Raw genomic sequence first — 21728 nt, forward strand, 5'->3', positions numbered from 1 at the left:
TTATTGTATTCACTTAAAATGATATATAATTTTTGTATTAATTTGGTCGTGTGATTATTTAATTTGGTCAGCATAAATCAATATATCATAATTGTAAAAGCTTAAGCAAAATTTATACTTTTCCCAAATATACACGAAAATAAGTATTAAACCTAGCTAAAAATGACATATTTATCTGCCTTTAAAATTCTTTTCTCAAATACTCCATTTATTTACAAATGTGGGACTCGAAGTAAATAGGTGTAGCCTACACATAATCATTTCATCTGATCAATAATTAAATCAATTTATTATATCTAATAATTTCACCACCCATAATCATTAAATAGGAGCAACTTTTTTTCAATAAAATAAGTCAAATGTGACCTTTTATGTTCAATCATATCCACTAAAATTATTGTGAATTCGATATAAATTTTTTCAAAGTTTGCAAAATATCATACTGTATAACAAATAAATGGTGATTTTCTTTTTCTTTTTTTGGTAAGTTATCAGAAAGTGTGTACACTTTATGAGAGCTATAGACATTATATCTTGTTCATCTATTTCATATACTTCGTTGCAAAAGTTTGTACTAATCAATATGTTCACACAACACAGACTATTAACGCGTCAAGCCTAGTCAATTTGAAAGCACCGTTATACATTAGACACTAGTTTAATAGGTTTCAACACGACGTTAAATCTATTTTAAATAAAACGTTACAATTAGTCAACTTGAACATACCCAGCACAGAAAAATATCAAGATCAACCACATAAAAGTTTCTTGTTTGACTTGTATATAAATATGAAATAAATGATTTGCACACCACAAATTACATATTTAATAATATAACTTAATAACAATGTATTATTACATCTTATGTAAAAAATAAAAAATAAAAAATAAAAAAAAAACATTTTTGGAGATTCTTTTATTGACTGATATAAATAGTAAACAACGGCTCACAAGTCATAACTATTTGAATATATGGGGTTGTGTTTTATAACAGCTGCGAATATTAACTGTAACCAGCCACAATCCCATATTCTCTAAGTTGACAAGCACGCATTCTATTACTATTACTATTATTATTATTATTCAAACCATTACCAATTCAACCATCTGATCATCATCGATTAATTCAAGAAAATAATAACCCATCCATCTTGGCAATCTAAACTCCATCAATCTTGTCTCCTTTTCATCTGCCCAAATAATTCACTCTTTTTTTGAGATTTTCAATCTTGTTTCCTCATAAAAACCTTCTGATTTGCCTGCTTACAGTTTATCTGAACAAACCCAATCTGTAAGTTCGTTTTCTCATGCTTTTTTTTTCACTTTTTTGGATGATTTTTGAGATTACAGATTATGGGTATTGTGTTATTTAGCTTTATAAGGGTATACATTGATTAAAAATTTAAACTTTGCTAATTGGATATATTGAATTTTAATCATTTTATTATTTCTTGATTTCTTGTCATTTTTAGGATGACCCTTGTGTTGATTGATTGAAATTATGGATTTTGGCATATGGGTCTGATTAAAGACACAAAATTTATACTTTTTTGGTTCATATTTCATGAATGTGGTATCACATGAGTTTTCTTGATGATTTCAAGGTTAGTTATTGTTTAAACTGTAGAGTTTTAAAGAGGAGCAGGTTGGTTATATTGGAGCTGTGAATTTTAGAAATGGAGGATGAAAAAGAGGATATACGTCAGTACCGAGATAAACTTGACAAAACTTTAATGTCTCATGATCTTGTTAATGTGGAGTCCTTAAAAGTCCTGGTTGAAAGTCAAATGTCAGAGTCAAGACAATGTGAAGATCAAGGTTGTTTAGTTTCTTAATTTAAAAATTTTCCATTTCTTGATATAATGCAGCATAAAGTTTTGATTTTTATTATGATTATGATTTCTAATATATATATTAATTACGATATTTTGGATCTCGCAGAGATTTTGGATAATTTGGTTCAGAAAAGAACAAAGGAAGTTGCTAATTCTCTAAGCATGCTTAGAAGTGCTTCCGGGAACGCGGTTGAAGGGTCAACAACTAATGAAACACCACATAGTGGTTGGAAAGTATGTCACACAATTATGTATATATTTTTCGTGATTTGTTTCATCCATTTAATATTCCTAGTTTGTTTGTAATAATATTTATATGGTGCTTATGCTTGTTAATTGTGTTTTATAGATAAAACATGATAATCAAGATTTTCGTGTTATGTATAGGGAGGGACCAAGTGGTACCCCCTTTCATACATTACTTGTGGAAGGATATGTCGACGGGCCTCTAGATGTTTGTAAGTTCAATCAATATTATTTTTTGCGTTTGTTCACACGTTTTCGTTTAAATAATATGTTTGAATACAGGCATGTGCTTATCGTGGGAGGCCGGACTTTTCCAAAAATGGTTAGGAAATTCTTGACTTATCGACCTTCTGAATTATTTCAAAAGTTGTAACAAACATGTTTCAGAAATGGCAAAAAGTGTGTGCAAATCAACCCAAGTACCCAACCCGCTGCACTTTTTAAAAGTACCGTTATGATTATTGTTTATTACAGGTGGCCGCAATTTAATATCCCAACATTTAGGATTATTTCTTCGGAATGTGTGAAGAAGGTTAGGATGGGCGAACAAATATCTTTAGTGAGGTTTGTAATTTGTTAAATCACATCAATGATTAAACCTTGTATAAGAGTGTTATTATGGATGTTGATATCTACATTTTTACACATGTGGAAGAAAGGATGAAGCTTTCATGGCCCGTATCCGCAAGAGAGGCGCTAGTTCATTTTGTTAGCCTCGACTACTTCCAAGATGATCTGATTATAGTTCTTTTGAACACGGTAAAAAATGATAAAACTAATTATTGTGCAATTCAATCTTTTTCATGAAAACTTTCAATATTTAGTATATTTTTCAAAAATTATATTTTTATTTAAGAAAAGTTTCAATATGTTGCCTATACATTTTGTTTGATTGGGTATATGTGAAACATCATAAATACCCTTTCGGGAATCAGAAGTAAGGACGGTCTCGTGTCTAAAATTTTTATCTTTCCCTAATAAAACTTTCAAGATTATATATCTTTTTGAAAATTTTTAATCTTTTTTTCAAGGAAATTTTAAATATGTTGTTTATGTGAAATGTCTAAAATATCCTTTTGGGAACAAGAAGTAAGATGGTCCTGTCTAAAATTTACCTTTTTTCAAGAAAACTTTCAAGATTTAGCCTCTTTATAAAAAATTCAAACTTTTTTCAAGAAAAATTTTCAGTATGTTGTCTATACATATTCCTTATTTGGGTACATGTGAAAAGTCTAAAATACCCTTTTGGGAATGAAAAGTAAGACGATGACGACCTTGTGTCAGATTCCTGAGACAGAAAACATCGATATGAGCACCCACGGATTCACGAGAGACGGCATACCCGATGTGGAAAATGTGACAAGGATCGATGTTGTGGGAGGCCTTGCTTTACAAAAAGTGAGTGCCAACCGAAGCTACTTCAGGTAAAAGATTTTTTTAATTGTGGAAAAAAATAATTTATTTGAGGAACTTTTAGAAAAGTTTAATAAGTTCAATATTTGCAGGGCGATTGCAAACATCGATGTAAAACTTGATTTTGTTCCCCCGGCGATTATCAACTTTGTTTCAAGACAACTTATAGGTAGCGGCTTCAAGCTCTATAAAAAGGTGTACATCTTGGTCACTTCAAAACAGAAAGCATGCACACTCATTATACATTTGACTTTTTTTTGGTCAAGTGTTATTTCTGAGCTAAAAAATGGCATATTTTAGAACCCTTTTGTCGTGATTCGCTAAACGAAATGAATTACATACAAACATGTCTCAGTTTTGTATTAAAAAACTATTTGATTTGACCTCAAAGGTCAAAATGCATTTCTTTCATGCTAATAGCACACACATCATACATTTGACTTTTTATGGTCAAATGCATTATTTCCAAGCTCAGAATAATTCAGTTCTAGAACTGTTTTTTCATAATTTGCTATTACATACAAGCTTGTAAAAAAACACATTACCAGTATTGTATTTAAAAAGAATCTGGTTTAACCTTAAAGGTCAAAATGCATTTCTTTTATGCTAATTGTACATTAAACAACAGAAAGTGGCCTCTGTGACCGATGGCGATGCAGATTTCGACAAAGTTTTAGAGGACCCATTTTATGGTCTAATTCGCGAGGCACTCTACTCTGAAAACAATTTACAAAATGATAAATTTCCAAAAGAAATCAAGATTCTTGGTGAGGTTTCGGAACAAGAAACAGTCAACATTGGTCAACCGGAAAAGCATTGTACCTCAAACAAAAAAGAAGTCAAAGATCATAGGTCAGTTAGTGAAATTGAAGAAATTGAAGAAACTGAAAGTTCACATGAAGATGATGACGACAACAACAATAATAATGACAGATTATTTATCGTCGGTAAAAAGGAAATTATTATAAGTCCTGAAGTGAGTCAAGCTTTAGGAACACTTGAAAAGGTCATTTCCGTCTTTAGAGAATTTGGATTCAATCCAAGTTCATTATCTTTCTCTTGGTTCATCAACGACGTGTTTACTGATCTTGAAGACAACAAATCAAACGGCTCTAAACATTTCGTAAACGAGATAAGAAACTCACAAGAATCAAGAAACAGTTTTTCAAGCCGTCGCTCAAGGTACATAAAATCTCCAAGAAGTTTGGAAAAGTTATCATTTTATAACGTGATGCTAACATGTCACATTTTTTTTTGGTTTATTCAGACACAAAGAAAAAGAAGATGACACGTCGAGTTCACGTGGGACCCACCAGAGTTCCTTCTCGTTTGTTGCCATAAATGAGGGTGTACCATCAACATTAGCCGAAAACAATGATGTTAATAATGTAGAAGTTAAGGACAGTGGTGAAAGTTGTTTGACACAGAAAAAGAGAAAAAAACATAGATTTTGCTGTCTCAATTTCGGTTCTGGACCACTACCTGCTTGAAAGATGATTGGTTTTAACATTCTATACATGAATTTATACAGGGTGTTTGCTTTATAAATAAAACTGTGGTAGCATTGGAATTTAATGTTTTATAAATGAACTGAAGAGAGGTTATGTTTATTGACTGGGAGTGGCCTATTATGGATATCATGTAAATTTGTAAAAGATATAACTTTTGGGTATTTACAAGATTGGCCCTTCAGTTCAAATTGGATTTTAGATTGATTTTTTCTAAGCACGTTGTAATGTTTCTAGGTATGTCCAATAGTAAACTACAATACATTATTATTATTATTATTATTATTATTATTATTATTATTATTATTATTATTATTATTATTATTTTGTCTGTTCAAAATGCGTGACTAAAATCTCTCATACCTTGTGACACACGTTGACTTGGTTTCATTACAAAAAAAACATTCAATGTCTGACCGGCATCTTCAGATGAACTGTCAAACCGTATAAATCTCAAAATGACCAAATGTGGTTTGATTTGGACGGTACAGTCATCGGTTTTAACGGTTTATGAAACCCCAAAATCTACTAAGAACAATAAGGAATGAAATCATGAATATAAAAAGAAAAAGAAAACAAAATGAGTACAAAAACTAAAAGAAGGTGAAGTTGAGTTGAGGTGGCCACTGTCAAAAACTTAAAATAAGTCTAAATCAAAGTCACAATTTACAGCCTCTCATAACCTATTTGTATCATCAGATGTAAAAGTATAAATAGCCCCAAATCAACATTGGGCCATAACGTTTGACCTTTTTAAGTCAAACCCTCTTGTAAAACAGAACATAAGCTGCAGATGTCTTGATTTGGTCTTCACTAATGGGGAAAACCTGACTATCATTAAACTCATACCACTTCTCACCACACTGCATCAACAAACAAACACAAAAAAACTCGTGTTAAACGTTTATCAAATGACCATTTTACCCTTTATATCACTTTCTAATTACTTACTTGGGCAAAAGCAGTGTAGTGGCCCCCACCCATGCCACCATAATGGTTACTCACTGCATACAATTTGTAATGAATGGACGTCTCACAATCTTTGTGAACGGTGTAGTTCGAAAGATCAAAGTCAACAATCGGAAAGTCAACAAAAGTCTCCAACTTGTCTTTCAAAAAACGGTTGTACGAAAATCTTTTTAAATGAATAATCAGAACTTCTGGTAATCTCCAAAGATCCAACTTTTTGCTAGCTTGTCGATGTTCTTTGCATTTAGGACAGTACCTGAATTTTCAACATTAAATCATTTAATATTAAAAATATGAAATTTGCATATAACATAATAAGTTAATAACATACCACATGTCTTCAGGTCCCAATGGTTCTTCCTTCAAGAAAGCTTCAAGACATTTATATAAAGAAACTGATTCTGGCGGGTCGTTTGTAGACATCGGAAGCCCACCCGTTTCTGGTAAAAGGTTTAAAATACGAGTATCGTACCATTTCAACATTTCATCGGGCCACGACACGGTAACCGAAACTTTACGCGTTTCTGGGATTAATATCGGTTCATCCATCACAACCTTTGATCTTGCCGAATATACCCCTTGTTTTTCCAGTGAGAAGTGTAAGTTTTCATCAACAATCGCCACATCATCCGCCACGTCATCTATTTTGGTGTCTTGATCGGTAATGTTTACCGAACAATCATCCAAAGAGTCTGAAGAAGATTCTTCGGGCACGATAAGTGGATTTAATAATTGAAGAAATTTGTTTTGTACGTCGAACCCGTTACTACACTCGGGAATCCGTGCCACTAGAGGAATACCAAACCTTTTTGAAGGTGAGCCCGTTTGACTGTCTGACCTGAAGCCCAATAACTTATCGCGTTAAGAATATTATAAGTTTAAAAAACATGATTACTGAAAACTTACCCTTCATAATGGCAATGTGTAAACACGAGCAATGGTAACGAATCTTGATCCTTCGGTAGCCTATAAGCAACTATCAGATCGTGATCTCTAACGAGCTCTAGAGAATCACCCGGTTTATCCAAGAAATGAAGAATGCGATTATTGTATATCTGCCAGACATCAAAATTAATACTTTACTAATATAGTTTTTGTAACTATGAATAAAATTTAACGACACATACCTCAGCCACAAGCAAAGTTTCATCATCTCGCAAAGAACAGGCGATGCTCAAAGCCTGAATAAGATCCTTAAACTTCCCAAACTTTGGGACAGTGACGGTTACCGGAACTGGTGGAGTTGACCCGTCAGTGGTCAACGTCATAGTCCTCATTGTTGAGGAAGGTAAAGGTAGAGATAGATATAGAAATGGATCAAATGTAACCGAATGTTTCTTGCAAAGTGGACATATCAAAGTTGATCGATACTGCCCCTGTAAAATAACTTAAATAAAGATAATAATATATAATAAAGACTAAAGTTTAAATCTTGATAGATTCTTTTAGTGTGCTGACCTGGCACATGTCAACTATTACGGAATCGTTGCGAGCTAAATGGTTTTTCCAGTGTTCATCCGCTACTTCTTGATCTGAAATTCCATCCACGTCTTTTATCTCATTATACGGTTTAATTTTTACACGATTTAAATCTTCATGAAGTCCATCCAACAAGAAAGCAAGAAATTCCTGTATTTAAAGTAAATGTCGATTAAAAAATAATACTAACAAGTATCGTAATTAAAAAAATTGAGATCACCAACTTGAGAATCATGCTGATTATAACAGTCAAATTGAGGTGCAAAATCGATTAATCTTGATCTGAAAGTAACACCAGGTGTCCATAATTTTGTCTAAGCAGGTCTCCAAACGCTAAAGCAAGCTTACCCTGGACAAAAAGGTAATTTCATACACCTTCAATAATAAACATAATCATAAACAAAATGTAAAATACATACATTCATTCCCAATTTAGATCTTTTCTGAAATCCCCTAGAAAATAATCAACAAGATGTGGAGTATGCACCAAACATTGGATTGCACTATTCATAAAACACGTGTTTCCGAGATTGTATAATCCGGTCAAACCCAAGCTTCATTGAAGCTACCAGTAAGTTGTGGTTGACCGAGTTTGACTTTGTCAGTGTGGCCATTCACCTTCAGTTCAGTTTCCGAGTCGACTTCCATCCCATTTTCTTTGACGATGATATCATTAGATAAACCATATATTTGTAACTCCAAAGAAATCTGCATTAACTTACTAAAAGTTTTAAAATCTCGTTCTATAAATATCAAAACAATAGGCAAGTAATATTTACACAGAACTACCTCATCGTTCACTAGTCCAAGATTTTCAGGTAACATTCTACCTTGTACAAAAAGCTTCGTAATTTGCCCTGAAAAATCCCAAATCTTCAACTGCAAAACACATGGAATCATTCAATAAAAGCTCAAATGGCGGTTACACATTAGGAAGAAAATAAATTAAAAAAAAAAAGTTTAAAAATCACTCACGGAACCAGTGTTGACTATAAATATATTGCAAGATTTATTAAAGGCTCCAACTTCATTTTCCTGAACAACACATATCGAAACTATTAAATGTTTTTAATCTTGAGGGGAAAATAGCACACAAGTTTATACCTTTTCGCTAATCCTAACAACCAATGAATTGTTTGTTTCAGAAATCGAAAGCTTGACTTGTAAAGAAAACAAGTCCGCCTTATTGTTATCTTTTATAGATACTAAATTATCAACTTTCTCCAAATCATAATGCCTGCAAAAAAACATAATCTTTATAAACAGCAATACCAATCATCACACAATCAAATAACAGACTGTAACCGTTGACAATAATATAAACCCTAATTCATTTTTTCAAATTTAGTTATATTTGCTAATACTAATGCAACCAAGTACATGCATTATTTTAAAAATCCCGACTAGATGCCGATTAATCGCTATTTGGTCAAAATCGGTCAAAATAAAAAATTTGATATACAAAATTTGGTATATCAATTGCATATCAATTCCAATCCGATTAATCTCGATAATCACTAATCCCTACCCCACCGCCCGACTAGTGCGTAGCAAGTTTAGCATAATAAATAAACCCCGAATCAATTAAATCAATAATATAAGCTGCTAACCATTTAAGCGCCCGATAAAACATCCATTCCGAAACCAACGCATACTCACGCCTCGAACCCGAAACCCCTTCTTCTTCCACCACATTATCATTCAATTCCAAAACAACCTCGGAATCAAAATCAGCAGACAAAAAAGAACTTGCAGCGTACGAAACCCCACTGAAGAAACACTAAGTGACCCCGGCAGATTACGGATAATCTTAGGGTTAAATAGATGTTTCCCACGAGGGTTAGGTCCGGCAAAGATGGTTATTCTTCTGATGTCCTGCAAAACAGACACCGTGAGCTCGTCACTGAGAAGGGGGGGGGGTTCCTCCTTGTGACCACCCTCCGGCGTGAGAATCAGACTAGGTTGCTCTGAATATAAGTGTATATTAAGAGAAATAGCTAGAGAAGATAAGATAATATCAGATGATATATGATGATGATACCGTTCCAAGGTGTTGGAGTATTTATAGCCGAAGGTAGGTTTCCAAGCAGGTACGGCCAGCTGTATAATATTCCTTTTCCACCAACTACAGGCTATGTACGTGCCACGATGGGAGTTGGTGGGTAGGCAGCGGCTGATAGTGACATTTTGTACTGGAGCGTGCTCCTCCTCGTACTATTGTCAGTGAGCTGTCACCCTGTGATTGGTTCATGGGCTGCTTTGGTCAGATCTTGTCTATTTTGTCCATACCTTGGCAGGTATAGTACAAAAGATCTTCCAGAAGCGTACGGACTAGCTCTTTTGGGCGGGAATATTCCCGCCTTACTCATTCCTTCTTCAGGTGATATTGCTGAAGTATAAGAGTTAGTGCCTTATGCGTGTAGCCTTACTGTTAGTGCGGGTAGCCTTCCTTCTTGGCTTGTACCCATAGCTGCGGAAACAGGCCGGGTCCTGTACCAAGGGAGGCTTTCCTGCGTGAACAGCTGGCTTACTGCGTGTAAGGTCTTCATCTCTCTGAGCATGGTGGGTCCTGCGGAACCAGTTGGTCTTTGCGCAGACGTACCTCATCAAGTTGTGTCTTGCGGGTCCAACTGGGCTTTGCGGGGACCTACCTCTTCAAGTCCCCCCAGTCCTTTGTTCTTCTCATGAATTGTTAATGAGGTGAACATTTGGACTTTAAGCAAGGGGTTTTTAAAGAGGTTTTTGTTTTTTAAGGTTTTCCGTGGGGATTCTTCCCGCAGTTTTCCTAATGTCACTTGCAGAAATTCCCGACTTTTCTGCCTGATCTTTGGTTATGATGCGGGTAGGTGTTTAACCTCTTCGCAAGTCGGGAGCGTTGAGTTTTATTTGTGTAGGCTCTTCACGAGGTTTTTGTAGTTTTGGACATAGTGATCAGTTATGTTAAACCACCAATTCCGCCTTGAAGTTTCACACAAGCTGGTTCTCAACGTTCCCGCCATGCGAAGGTGTTATTACCCTTTCCGCAAGCATGGCCCATAAGATCCTTCTTGGCTTCAATTCCCTGCAAGTGCTAAGTATGTGAAGGGTTTCGCCTTGACACTGTACCCGCGCTTGTCTTATGGTTTTTTGCTTCCCAAGGTGAGGGGGTATATTCCATCTTATTTTTGAATCTTTTTTGAATCTGTTTGAAATTAGAAGAGTTGGTGAAAGGATAAGAACAGTCCAAACTGTTGAAGGGACGTTAGCGTCTTCCGACGGTTTCTTCTGACAGTTTCAGGACGTGCAGGAAGTTATGGCGACGTGACAGTATATGGTCAATCCAGACGTTTTTTCAGGCGCGTGGGCGCGAGTTTTAGGGCGCGTGGGCGCGAATTTTACGGCACGCGTTCTGTCGACAGCTGTTGCCAGCTTGCTTTCCACGTGTCGTCGTCTCATTGTTCCTGCGCTTTTCTCTCTCTCCCACGCATTAAATTCATCGCATTCATTGCGATGAGTATATAAAGGGGGGAGAGGATGCATCTCAACTCACTTTCACTTCTTCTTCTTCTAAGTGATTTCCGGCGAATACTCTAACTTTTGTCGAGCATTCTCCTGAAATCGTTCCTTCTTTACATCTAAAACATGTCTTCCATTCACGATCCTGAAGTTACTGCTGAAGAGTCCGACGTGTATTCCGAGAACCCGACGTCCACGTCTGATAAGGACGATAAGAGTACTGCTGGCGAGTGCCAGTGTGCTCTTTCCGTCGACCTTTATCTGTACATCGTCAAGAAGTTCATGCTCGAGTCCTTCGAGCCTGAGTTTCCTGAGCCTCACCAGACGGTGTACGATGCCCCCAAAGGCAAGATAGGGGTATATGCTGCATTCTTCATCTATGGGAATCTCAGGTTCCCATTGACGAAGTTTGTATACCGTGTTTTGGAGAAACACGGTGTGCACTTGACGGAGGTATACCCAATGGCGATCGCCAAGATCCGCCATTTTGAATGGGTGTGCCTCATTCTGGGTGTGGAGCCCTGCGTCGACCGCCTGATGACCTTCTACTGGAGGTGCATCCAAGGCTGGTACACCTTGGTCACTCGGATCAAGGGTTTGAAAATCTGTGCTACCGAGCGCAGTCTTCAGTCTTGGAAGCGGGAGTTCTTTTATATCTCTGCCCGTGTCGTCCCTATTGCGATGACATTCAAGAACGGGAGAGCACTCCCCAACCTTCACGCCTTCAACTAACAGGAGGCGGAATGGTTTACCAAGATCTCCCGGATCCAGACTCCGGTTTACCGCTTTGCGGAGTCTGGGATGGTGATGCTCGGTATGAGCCGGGTGTGGAAAGATGCTGGGGCAGAGGCGCCACAGATTCCCATCGTCCTCGAATACGGTTTGAACTATATCCCTTACAGTATGCTTCATATTATTTGCTAATTTAGGGTTTTTGTTCTAACAATTTCTTTCTTTTTATTTTCAGAGGGAAACAACTTGCAGTCTCTTCTGCAGCCGCGGGAGAGCGGTGGTCCCGCTCGGTTGGGTACTCGTGATCTTGACGAGAACGAGTTGCCCATCCTGGATCAAACGGCGGATCGGTTTGTGGAGTTCTACCCGCCGGGCCACGAGATTCTGAGCGCCACGCGGCCAGGTAAGGGATTCTTTAACCCTCGCCCTCTCAATGCTCAAACCTCTGCTGGAATTCCTCTAATTTTGTCATCTTCTGATGAGGAATCCGCAGATGGTCCTTTTTTCGCGAGGAAGAAGAAGGCTGCTGGTGGGAAGGTTAAGGCGAAGGTTGCCTCCACTGCCGATCAGGGGAACCGGTCTGACTCGGAGACCGAAAGCGAGGAGGCGGTGGGGAACCCTGGTGATGGTGAGACCACTGTTTCGGAGGTTGAGATAGCTGTCACCTCCGAGCAGCCCAGTACGACGACGGTGACCGGCATGAAGAGGCCGGCTCCATCGGGTTCGTCCTCGCCTGTCCGAACCTTCAAGCTCAAGAAAACTCGTAAGTATAAATTTCATTTACTTTAACTGCATATCTTTCCGCCATTATATTTAAATATCGTGTCTTCATGTAGGCGTGGATGCAACCGCATTCCAGAGTGGAGCGGGAATGAGCAGCTCTGGACCCATGACGGTAGGTTTGGTCAACCTACCCGAGGCGATGACCCAGGCGGCTACGCCTGTTTGCAGTATTGGTTCAGTTGCTCATCCCGTTGAGGCAACTGTTCCAACTGTAACATCATCCCCGCCGGCTGTCAGTGCCATCTTCACGGAATCCTTCACTGAGCCGGTGGTGGTTTTTCCTGCGGGTTCTTCCGCAGCGACGGCCACGGTTGTGAGTTCACCTCCAGTGAGTTCACCTCCGTTGGTTTCTACCGCGGCGGCCTCCACCATGCCTCCTCCGGCGCCGGTGACTACGGCCGGTCCTTCAGGTATGTTCAGGGTTGGGGCTTCTAGCCAATCTTTGCCTCCTTCCCGTCTCCTTGACCTTTTGGATGGATATCCCTTAGGTTCAGGTGATGGGTTTGGTGGCTACCGGCCTGTTGTCGACCCTACGGGTGCGTGGGGTTATCTTGGCCTTATATCCCTTTTATCATTTTTTTAACTGTTTTTTGTTTTATTGCAGTTCGTGATTCCAACGAGGTGTACGCTCCTCGGTGGAGTATCCGCCGGGGAACGACCCTCCGGACTGCTGCGGATTGTGTCGAGTGGGCACGCCACGCCGCCCCAAGTGGTGCGCTGGGGGAAGCCATGTCTAGCTACCAGGAGGGTAGGCTGATGAATGAGCTTCGGATTCTCCCTGCTCGGATGCAGCCGCGCGTCGAGTTGCTTTGTCGTGAAAACGACAAGTTAAAGACGGCGCGTAGCCTGGAAGTGGCTCAGGCGCGGGCTATCCGGGAGGAGAATAAGAGGTTTGCCGCCATTGCTGCGGAAAAGGAGAAGGCCTTCAAGGCCCTCGAGGTTGAAGTTCAGGCCTGGCTCGAGGCCCGTTCCAAGGCTACCCAAGCTGTTAACGAACAGCTTCGGTTGGCTAAGGAAACTGCACGAAACGCAACTGAGAGGGCCACCAAGGCTGAAGCTGTTGCTGAGCCTCTACGCACTGAAGTTGAAGAACTTAAAGCCAAATTAGAGAAGTTCCAGCAGGCTCATGATGCCTTGGCCATAGAAGACGACAAGAAGCTCCAAGAGATCTTGGACCAGAGGGGCATGCTTGACCACACTGAGCGTAAGCTGAAGGGCGTTGAAGAGGCTGCAGCTAAAGATGTGTTGCTTGCCAACCTTACTAAAAACGAAGCCGAACGCGCCCGTGATGAAGCTCAAGCTGCCCTCCAGGAAGCTCTGGTCACCAAGGAATGGCTTTTTCGAGAAGCGTTGTCGCGGGTATGCGCATCTTCATAATTTCTTTACGCTTTTCCTTACACTTAGAAGTTTTTGATATATTTCTGTTTTGTAGGTTGTGCATCGGGTTCTCACGAACACATCTTATGACGATGCCATGAGCGCAGCCCTCAACGCTTCTCATGAGGATGGGGAAAAGGCTGGCTTCCTGCTTGGTCTAGGGTTTGTTGAGAAGGGCATCCCGCCTTCCAACTTCCCTCTATATGACGTGGATACTGAAGCTGCTTATGACCAAGCAGTGAACCAGTATGCTGCATTCCCACATCCGGTGGTGGAGAAGGTGAATGAGATTGCTGCTGCTGATGATGGGCTAGCTATTCTCAAGGCTTTCCTTGAACCGCCACACTCAACTGATGGTGCGGGTTCAAGTGGGAGTGGTCCTGAAGCTTGATCCTTTAGATCCATTTCCACCGTTGGAATATATTCTTATTATTTTTGTATAGATTTATATTCTTGTATGCGGGTATGTGCCCAGCCATTCTTGTAATACTTGAATTTTTATGGAATATAAATATTTTATTAATGCCTTGCCTTGTAAACCTTATATGTTTTGCTCATGCATATTCTAGTTTAACTTAGCAATTTCCTAAGTACTTTGGATGGGTTAACCTTTCAACGTGGTAGATAATAAGTTAAAGTTTTGCTTCCCCTATCATGATTGTGCGGGTAAAACCGTCACTTTCACTTAGGATGGCCAAACTTTACCTATATCTGACCTGCGTGAAGGTTTTTCTCATCTTTTCCTTAGAAATTTTTGCCGTTTTTATGTTTATGCGGGTTTTGCCGCCTTCCACACGCAACGACTTACTTCTTTGCACACTTATTTATGCGGTGAATACCGGCATATCAGTGTGGAAAGTTCATAAGTATAAAGGTAAGGCTATCAACACAATGTGATAAGGGAGAATCATTTCCATTAGAAGTGGCTCTAGGCCTTTTCTTTACAAGTTTGGAATTGATCTACATGTAACATTTGCGTAATTGAACTCCATTCCATGTTCTTGGGATGGGGGTGCCATCGAGCCTTTCGAGCCGGTATGTGCCCTTTCCCAAAACTTCTTTGATAATGTATGGCCCTTCCCAGACCGGGGCCAGCTTTCCTGTTCGCTCTTGGTTCGAAGCCTCGTTGTTACGCAGTATGTAGTCTCCGACATTGAAGTTGCAGAGTTTTACCCGCGTGTTGTAGTACTTTTGCATTTGTCGCTTGTAGTTCTCTTCACGCGCTGCGGCTAAGTCTCTGCGTTCTTCTGTTAGCATAAGGTCTAACCGTCTTTCTGCATCATTGTCTTCTGGCTGAGTCAAGACCCTTGGTGAGGGTAGATCAATTTCGACCGGGACCATGGCTTCAGTTCCATAAGTAAGGCTGAACGGGGTTTCTCCCGTACTTGCCTTTTTCAGCGTTCTGTTTGCCCAAAGGACGTGTGGAACTTCGTCCACCCAGCCAGATCTATGCTCCAAGAGTCTTTTCTTTATGCCGTCGACGATGCTCTTATTTGCTCTTTCTACCTCACCATTACCCTGCGGGTGTGCCACTGAGGTAAAGGTGTGGGTGATTTGAAGTTCTTCCAGCCACTTCTGTAGCTTCTTGTCAGCAAAGTTGGTGCCGTTATCGCTCACCAAGTTCTGTGGAAGTCCAAAACGACAAATAATGAATTCCCAAATAAACTTTTTGATATGTTTGGCGGTTGTTTGGGCTAAGGGTTTTGCTTCTATCCACTTGGTGAAGTAATCGATAGCTACCACTAGAAACTGAACGTTCCCTGCTGCTGTGGGAAATGGGCCCGTCACGTCGATGGCCCACTTCTGAAATGGCCATGAAGAAGTGACTGGGACAAGTTCATTCTTCGGGCGATGCGTGTTGGGTGCGTAGAGCTGGCAAGACCTACACTTTCTGATGTATGCCAGCGCATCCGTATGCATCCCCGGCCAAAAGTATCCCGCGTTGTTTAGCTTGGCCACAACAGCGTGTGGACCTGCGTGTACCCCGCAGATGCCTTCGTGTACTTCCCTTAGGAGGTAATCAGCATCTTGGTTGTCCACGCATCTTAGGAGTGGGCCAAGAAAATTATGCATGTAAAGTATGTCATCAACGAGTTGATAGTTCAGTGCTTTACATCGTATTTTTCTTGCCTGTGTTTTTGACTCTGGTAATATACCCACCGCAAGGTAATTTATTATTGGTGTCATCCACGTTTCTTTGCCGGTTTGGATGAACAGATTTCCTTGTGCGGGACTGATGGTGCTCCAAGGAGTTCAATGCGGATGTCCTTTCCCAAGTGGGTGAAGGCTAGCGATGCAAGCTTGCTTAACGCATCCGCAGATTTGTTTTCGCTTCGCTTGACGTGTATTGACTTTACAATCGTTAAAATCGCGCATAAGGGTTTTTGCTTGTGCGAGGTACAGGGCCATTGTGTCGTTTCCGCTTCTGGTGTCCAGCGGAAGTGCGTTTTCTTCAAGCAATTTCTCAATGTTGACACGAATGGGAACGACCTATCCGCATGGTTTGCCAAAGGAAAACTTGCTCGGATTGAGCTTCATGTTTATCTTTCTGAGCGTGTTGAAAGTTTCTTCGATGTCTTTCAACATCGCTTCTGGCTCAGGGCTTTTGATGACCAAGTCATTCATGTAGACTTCCAAGTTCCTCCCAATTTGGGCATGAAACTCTTTGTCCATCAGGCGTTGGTATGTGGACCCGGCATTCTTAAGTCCGAATGGCATCATTTGATAACAAAATGTGCCATCGGGCGTCCGAAATGCGGTTTTGTCTTGATCGTCAACGGCCATGTGGATTTGATGGTATCCCTTATACGCATCAAGGAAGCATTTAAGGCGAAACGGTGCTAACGAATCTACCTTAAGGTCAATTTCGGGTAACGGGTAACAATCTTTGGGGCATGCTTTGTTTAGGTCTTTGAAATCTATGCACATGCACCATTGTTTGTTAGATTTCGGTACCATGACGGGATTTGCAACCCATGTTTGATATCTGCTAACGCGTACGATGCCCGCGTAAAGGAGTTCCTAGACTTGGGTTCTACACGCGTTAGCTTGTTCCGCCCCCATTACTCTGCGCTTTTGTGTGACTGGCGTAAAAGCCGGGTCACACTTGAGCTTATGCTCTGCCTTACTTCGAGGTACACCAGTCATGTCAGCTGGTGTCCATGCGAAGATGTTAGCGTTTTTCTGTAGTAAGCGTTTGAGTAAGGTGCGTGTAGGATCGGTGATTGTTGGACCAATGGTAACAGCCTGGTCAGGGTATTTGCCATTGAAGGCCCATTCTTCTGGTTCAGTGATGGTTGGTTTGACCATCTTTGGTTTGGGTTTAGATGAGACAGATGCGATGCATACCTGGGGAATACCGGTGATCATCGCTACACCCTCAGCTGTTGGCCACGCCATCATGCCGTGGACTGAATACACCACGGCGTTGAATCTTGCCATCCCGTCTCTCCCGAAGAGAATGTCGTATGTGTGGTGTGGCTTCCTCATTACGACGAAGTCCACGTCTTCTGTGCGGGAATGTTTCGCGTCCGTGAGAGTGACGGGGAAAGATAGGATACTCAGGGGGGTGTTTGTGCTGCCATCGAACCCTTCCATCGAGGCGTAGACCGTTTCCAGGCGTTCTTTGTCTTCGTCGTCTAGCTTGTCGAAGAACTGCCTGTACATGACCGTTGACGAGGCGCCGTTATCAGCAAGGGTGCGGGAAGTGATGTAGTGCCCCAGCTGGCTTTTGATGACTATAGGGCCTTCTTTGTTGGGCCCTCCTGGCACTCGGGGGAAGCGCACTTCAGCTTCCTTCCACGCACATAGTTCTGTCGTTCGTCGTTTCCTTCTTCTGACGTTACCATGAACCATGTGGATGCTGATGTCAACAGGCTTTCGTCCGTTGCCCTTGTACCGATTATCATTCCTTCCTCCATTCTTGATTGATGCCACGAGGTGCGCAAGTTTTCCATCTTTGACGAATGTTTCGACAACATCCTTCAAAGATGTACACTCCTCGGTGTTGTGGCCCTTTGTCCCGTGGAAGTCACAGGATTTGCTCTGATCAGCATTGTGGCACTGCCGGATCATTGGAGCTTTTGGCCATGGGAGTTTCTCGGTGGCAAATATCTCCGTGACGCTTTTTGTGAGTGGCGTCCATCGGGGGTTTCGGTTTGATGGGTGCGTGTTATCCCTTCCGCCTAATAGAGGGCGAGAGCTGGATGAGGTGTTAAAGTTTACCCTTGACTGGCAAATGCCTAGCTTCCTCTTTTTGTTTTGCTGGGCGGTCCGGACGTTGTTTTCTCTGGTCCTTTGCGTGTAGAGATTTGTACTCTGGGGAAGATTCCGACCTAGTTGCTTTTCCGTTTCGGCAAAGCGCTTGGCTGCCGTCATGATGGCATCCCATGTGGATGGCATGCCGTCTTTACCCGTCAATGTGCGGATAAGCTCTGGATATTCGGCGCATTGGATGAAAGCTGCGCGAACAAGATCTTCGCTTATGGTGCTCAGACTCAGCTTCTTTGAGTTGAAGCGAGTGATGAAGTCTAGCAAAGATTCATCATCCTCTCTAACGCAGTTGAGGATCGTCCACTGCTCTTCAGTATATTTTCTCTGTTGACTGAACTTGTGCTGGAAGTCCGCCCAATCATAGATGTGGTGGACCGGTAGACGATCAAACCATGCCCTGGCCGCTCCGACCAGCGTCATCTGGAACATATAACACCACGTGGGTTCCGTCCAGTTGCTGACGGTTGCCCCCGCTATGAATCTGTTCAAGTGATCGTCTGGGTCGGATATGCCATCATAAGTGCCGATGTTGGACATCTGTTTGGCACTCTTCGGGGAGATTGCTTCCGCAATGTCCCTTGCAAACTTGGACGTTCCCGCATTTGCAACAGTCGGTCTAAAGGTTTTGGAGAAGTCACGTGAGTTTCCCCCCGCGTTCCTCGGTTTGAAGGTTTCTCCAAAATTCCTTCTCGGTTGGAAGTCCGTTTCTTTGCGCTTCCCTTTCGCCCTATGACGAGGGTTTGCGTCGCTGTCGGACTCCTCCCAATCATTGTCCAAGTACTCGCAATCATTGCTCGTGTTGAGCTGTTGTCGAGTACTTCCGAATTCGTCAGCCTGTTGGAGTGAACGCAAACGTTCATCCAACTCCGCTTGGAATTCCTTCTGACGTGCTTCCGCCCACGCTTTCACTTGATCAAGTGTTTGGCGGGGGTGCCTTGTCTGTTGCCTCTCCACCTGGGTATTAATGAATCCAAGGGGAGGATTGTTTACTGCACTTGCCCCGGCTTGGGTAACCGGGGTAGTGTTCGTAAAATTTGTGTACTCGCCGGTGTTCCCCCCAGTAGCTGGGGTTTTGGTTACCGGGGTTTCTTGGTCACTCGCTGGCCTTGGCACCGGAGTAACCTTAACCATCTTTCCAGAGGTTTTGAAAAAACTGAGAAAAATTAGTTCTAGCTTTTATGCACGGATGGCGCCAATGAAGAAACACTAAGTGACCCCGGCAGATTACGGATAATCTTAGGGTTAAATAGATGTTTCCCACGAGGGTTAGGTCCGACAAAGATGGTTATTCTTCTGATGTCCTGCAAAACAGACACCGTGAGCTCGTCACTGAGAAGGGGGGGTTCCTCCTTGTGACCACCCTCCGGCGTGAGAATCAGACTAGGTTGCTCTGAATATAAGTGTATATTATGAGAAATAGCTAGAGAAGATAAGATAATATCAGATGATATATGATGATGATACCGTTCCAAGGTGTTGGAGTATTTATAGCCAAAGGTAGGTTTCCAAGCAGATACGGCCAGCTGTATAATATTCCTTTTCCACCAACTACAGGCTCTGTACGTGCCACGATGGGAGTTGGTGGGTAGGCAGCGGCTGATAGTGACATTTTGTACTGGAGCGTGCTCCTCCTCGTACTATTGTCAGTGAGCTGTCACCCTGTGATTGGCTCATGGGCTGCTTTGGTCAGATCTTGTCTATTTTGTCCATACCTTGGCAGGTATAGTACAAAAGATCTTCCAGAAGCGTACGGACTGGCTCTTTTGGGCGGGAATATTCCCGCCTTGCTCATTCCTTCTTCAGGTGACATTGCTGAAGTATAAGAGTTAGTGCCTTATGCGTGTAGCCTTACTGTTAGTGCGGGTAGCCTTCCTTCTTGGCTTGTACCCATAGCTGCGGGAACAGGCCGGGTACTGTACCAAGGGAGGCTTTCCTGCGTGAACAACTGGTTTACTGCGTGTAAGGTCTTCATCTCTCTGAGCATGGTGGTTCTTGCGGAACCAGTTGGTCTTTGCGGAGACGTACCTCATCAAGGTGTGTCTTGTGGGTCCAACTGGGCTTTGCGGGGACCTACCTCTTCACCCACCGACTTCCTTAAACAACAACTTCCGTGGCTCATTCCACCACCTAAGCAAAAACCCAACAAAACCCACCAATCAAAATGATCAATTTGTGGTTTTTTACACTTAATTAACAATTAACAACAAACCCATTTCACAAATTCACCTGTAATTGACGAGGTAAAGCTTCTCGTCTTCAAGGTCTGATAAGCTATTGATTGAGCGGCTGCCGGTGGTGCCGTAGAGCAAGTCGTCGTCATCGGTTGAGAAGAAGAAAGAGTCCATTTTGATGAGGTCTAGGGTTTCGGTGATGATGGGTTTTAGATTTAGAGAGAGGAAGTTGGTGATGAGAGAGAGCAAGAAGATGAATTGAGTGAAGAAACGATGGATCATGAAATAAACCTGCAAAAGCAAAATAAAGATTATTAATTATTATTATTTGGGGATGAAGATGAAGTATACATTCAAGTGGTGGATGGATTTTGACTTGTTTGTTTGTGTGTTTTGACTACAAACTTGTGTTGCTGAAAACCTTACATTTCACTACCCTATATGAAGGTTCCTGAACGGATCGTACACGGGATATCGCTAACAACGCAGGTGCGGAATCCCTGCGCAGGTAGTTACGAGTGTAGAGATAGAATCACACGAGCAATAAATCAACCACGTTATATTGATAACCGAACACGTGACTCACGGTCACTATTACAGAAAATAACACGTAACACCAATATGAAACACACTGAAACAAACCCTAAACAACCAACACTCAAACTGTTTCAGTGAAACAGTTTTATACACGACAACTTCGCCATTGGCGAAGTTGTCCATAACTTCGCTGATTCAACAAGTTCGCCATAGCGAACTTGTTGACAACTTCGCGTATTACAAAACAATCATAAACAAATCATAATTACATTACAGACTCGATTACAAATGCTAGACTATGAACTACTGACACACATGTACCAACAGACTCCCCCTTGGCAGTAGCTTCATATCTTGATCTTCAAATCTTGAGTCTTGTAATCTTCACCTCTACGCGTGCGCCCCTTCTCTCACACATACCGACACTACCCCTTGATATTTCCTAGCTTGATCCTTCCAAGCAGGAATGTAGAAGATCTTCTTCTCGTTGAGCACTTTCAAATCAGCCTGCGACAGATTAACAAGATGCATCGGGTCGTAAACCCGAAGTACTTCTTGTTCATCCTCATCTTCCATTACTGCCTCAGCTGTCTCGCAATCTACGTACCACCATTTTAAATCTTTTAGGACGTTCTTGGGCATAACTTTCATCGGTACTTCTTTCAAATGACGGACTGGTTTATACTTCATAACCATCCATGGTTTGCCGTCAGCCCTCATTCCACGATCTTTGTCTTCTATCAACTTTCCTTTTTGAGGCTTTAGCAGTTCAAACTTTTTGTCTTTAATGGCTTCTTTCCATACAATCTTCTCAATGATTCTTGCCATATCATCATTGCTTCTATTGATCAGCCCCAATCTCGCTAAATCTTTCACCTCACATTCTGGTAAGGAATTCAGAGATCTCAACA

At 41.5% G+C, this 21728-nt stretch overlaps 1 protein-coding gene and 1 pseudogene across 2 annotated transcripts; one reads left to right on the forward strand and one right to left on the reverse strand.

The window, feature by feature from the left end:
* Window positions 1-1342: 1342 nt before the first annotated feature.
* LOC143559019 (uncharacterized) lies at window positions 1343-5237 on the forward strand. The gene is made up of 11 exons (XM_077047728.1): window positions 1343-1604; window positions 1646-1818; window positions 1942-2069; window positions 2185-2293; window positions 2364-2403; window positions 2556-2645; window positions 2741-2840; window positions 3366-3505; window positions 3587-3689; window positions 4123-4676; window positions 4762-5237. Exons 2-11 carry the CDS (start codon window positions 1677-1679, stop codon window positions 4982-4984), a joined length of 1629 nt encoding a protein of 542 aa, XP_076903843.1. The 5' UTR covers window positions 1343-1604; window positions 1646-1676; the 3' UTR covers window positions 4985-5237.
* A 435-nt stretch (window positions 5238-5672) lies between these two features.
* On the reverse strand, window positions 5673-20139 carry LOC143559020 (ubiquitin carboxyl-terminal hydrolase 8-like; annotated as a pseudogene). Its single transcript, XR_013139848.1, has 12 exons — window positions 20135-20139; window positions 9061-9219; window positions 8555-8687; window positions 8426-8485; window positions 8240-8329; window positions 7675-8158; window positions 7430-7600; window positions 7099-7347; window positions 6878-7026; window positions 6303-6809; window positions 5954-6227; window positions 5673-5865 (listed from the first exon to the last, which is right to left on the reverse strand). The product of XR_013139848.1 is annotated as a ubiquitin carboxyl-terminal hydrolase 8-like (transcript).
* Window positions 20140-21728: the final 1589 nt, after the last annotated feature.

The sequence above is a fragment of the Bidens hawaiensis genome, unplaced genomic scaffold, assembly GCF_021521415.1.
Source record: "Bidens hawaiensis isolate Kalapana, Puna unplaced genomic scaffold, B.hawaiensis_p1.1 tig00019689_1, whole genome shotgun sequence".
In the NCBI taxonomy this organism is placed as follows: domain Eukaryota; kingdom Viridiplantae; phylum Streptophyta; class Magnoliopsida; order Asterales; family Asteraceae; genus Bidens; species Bidens hawaiensis.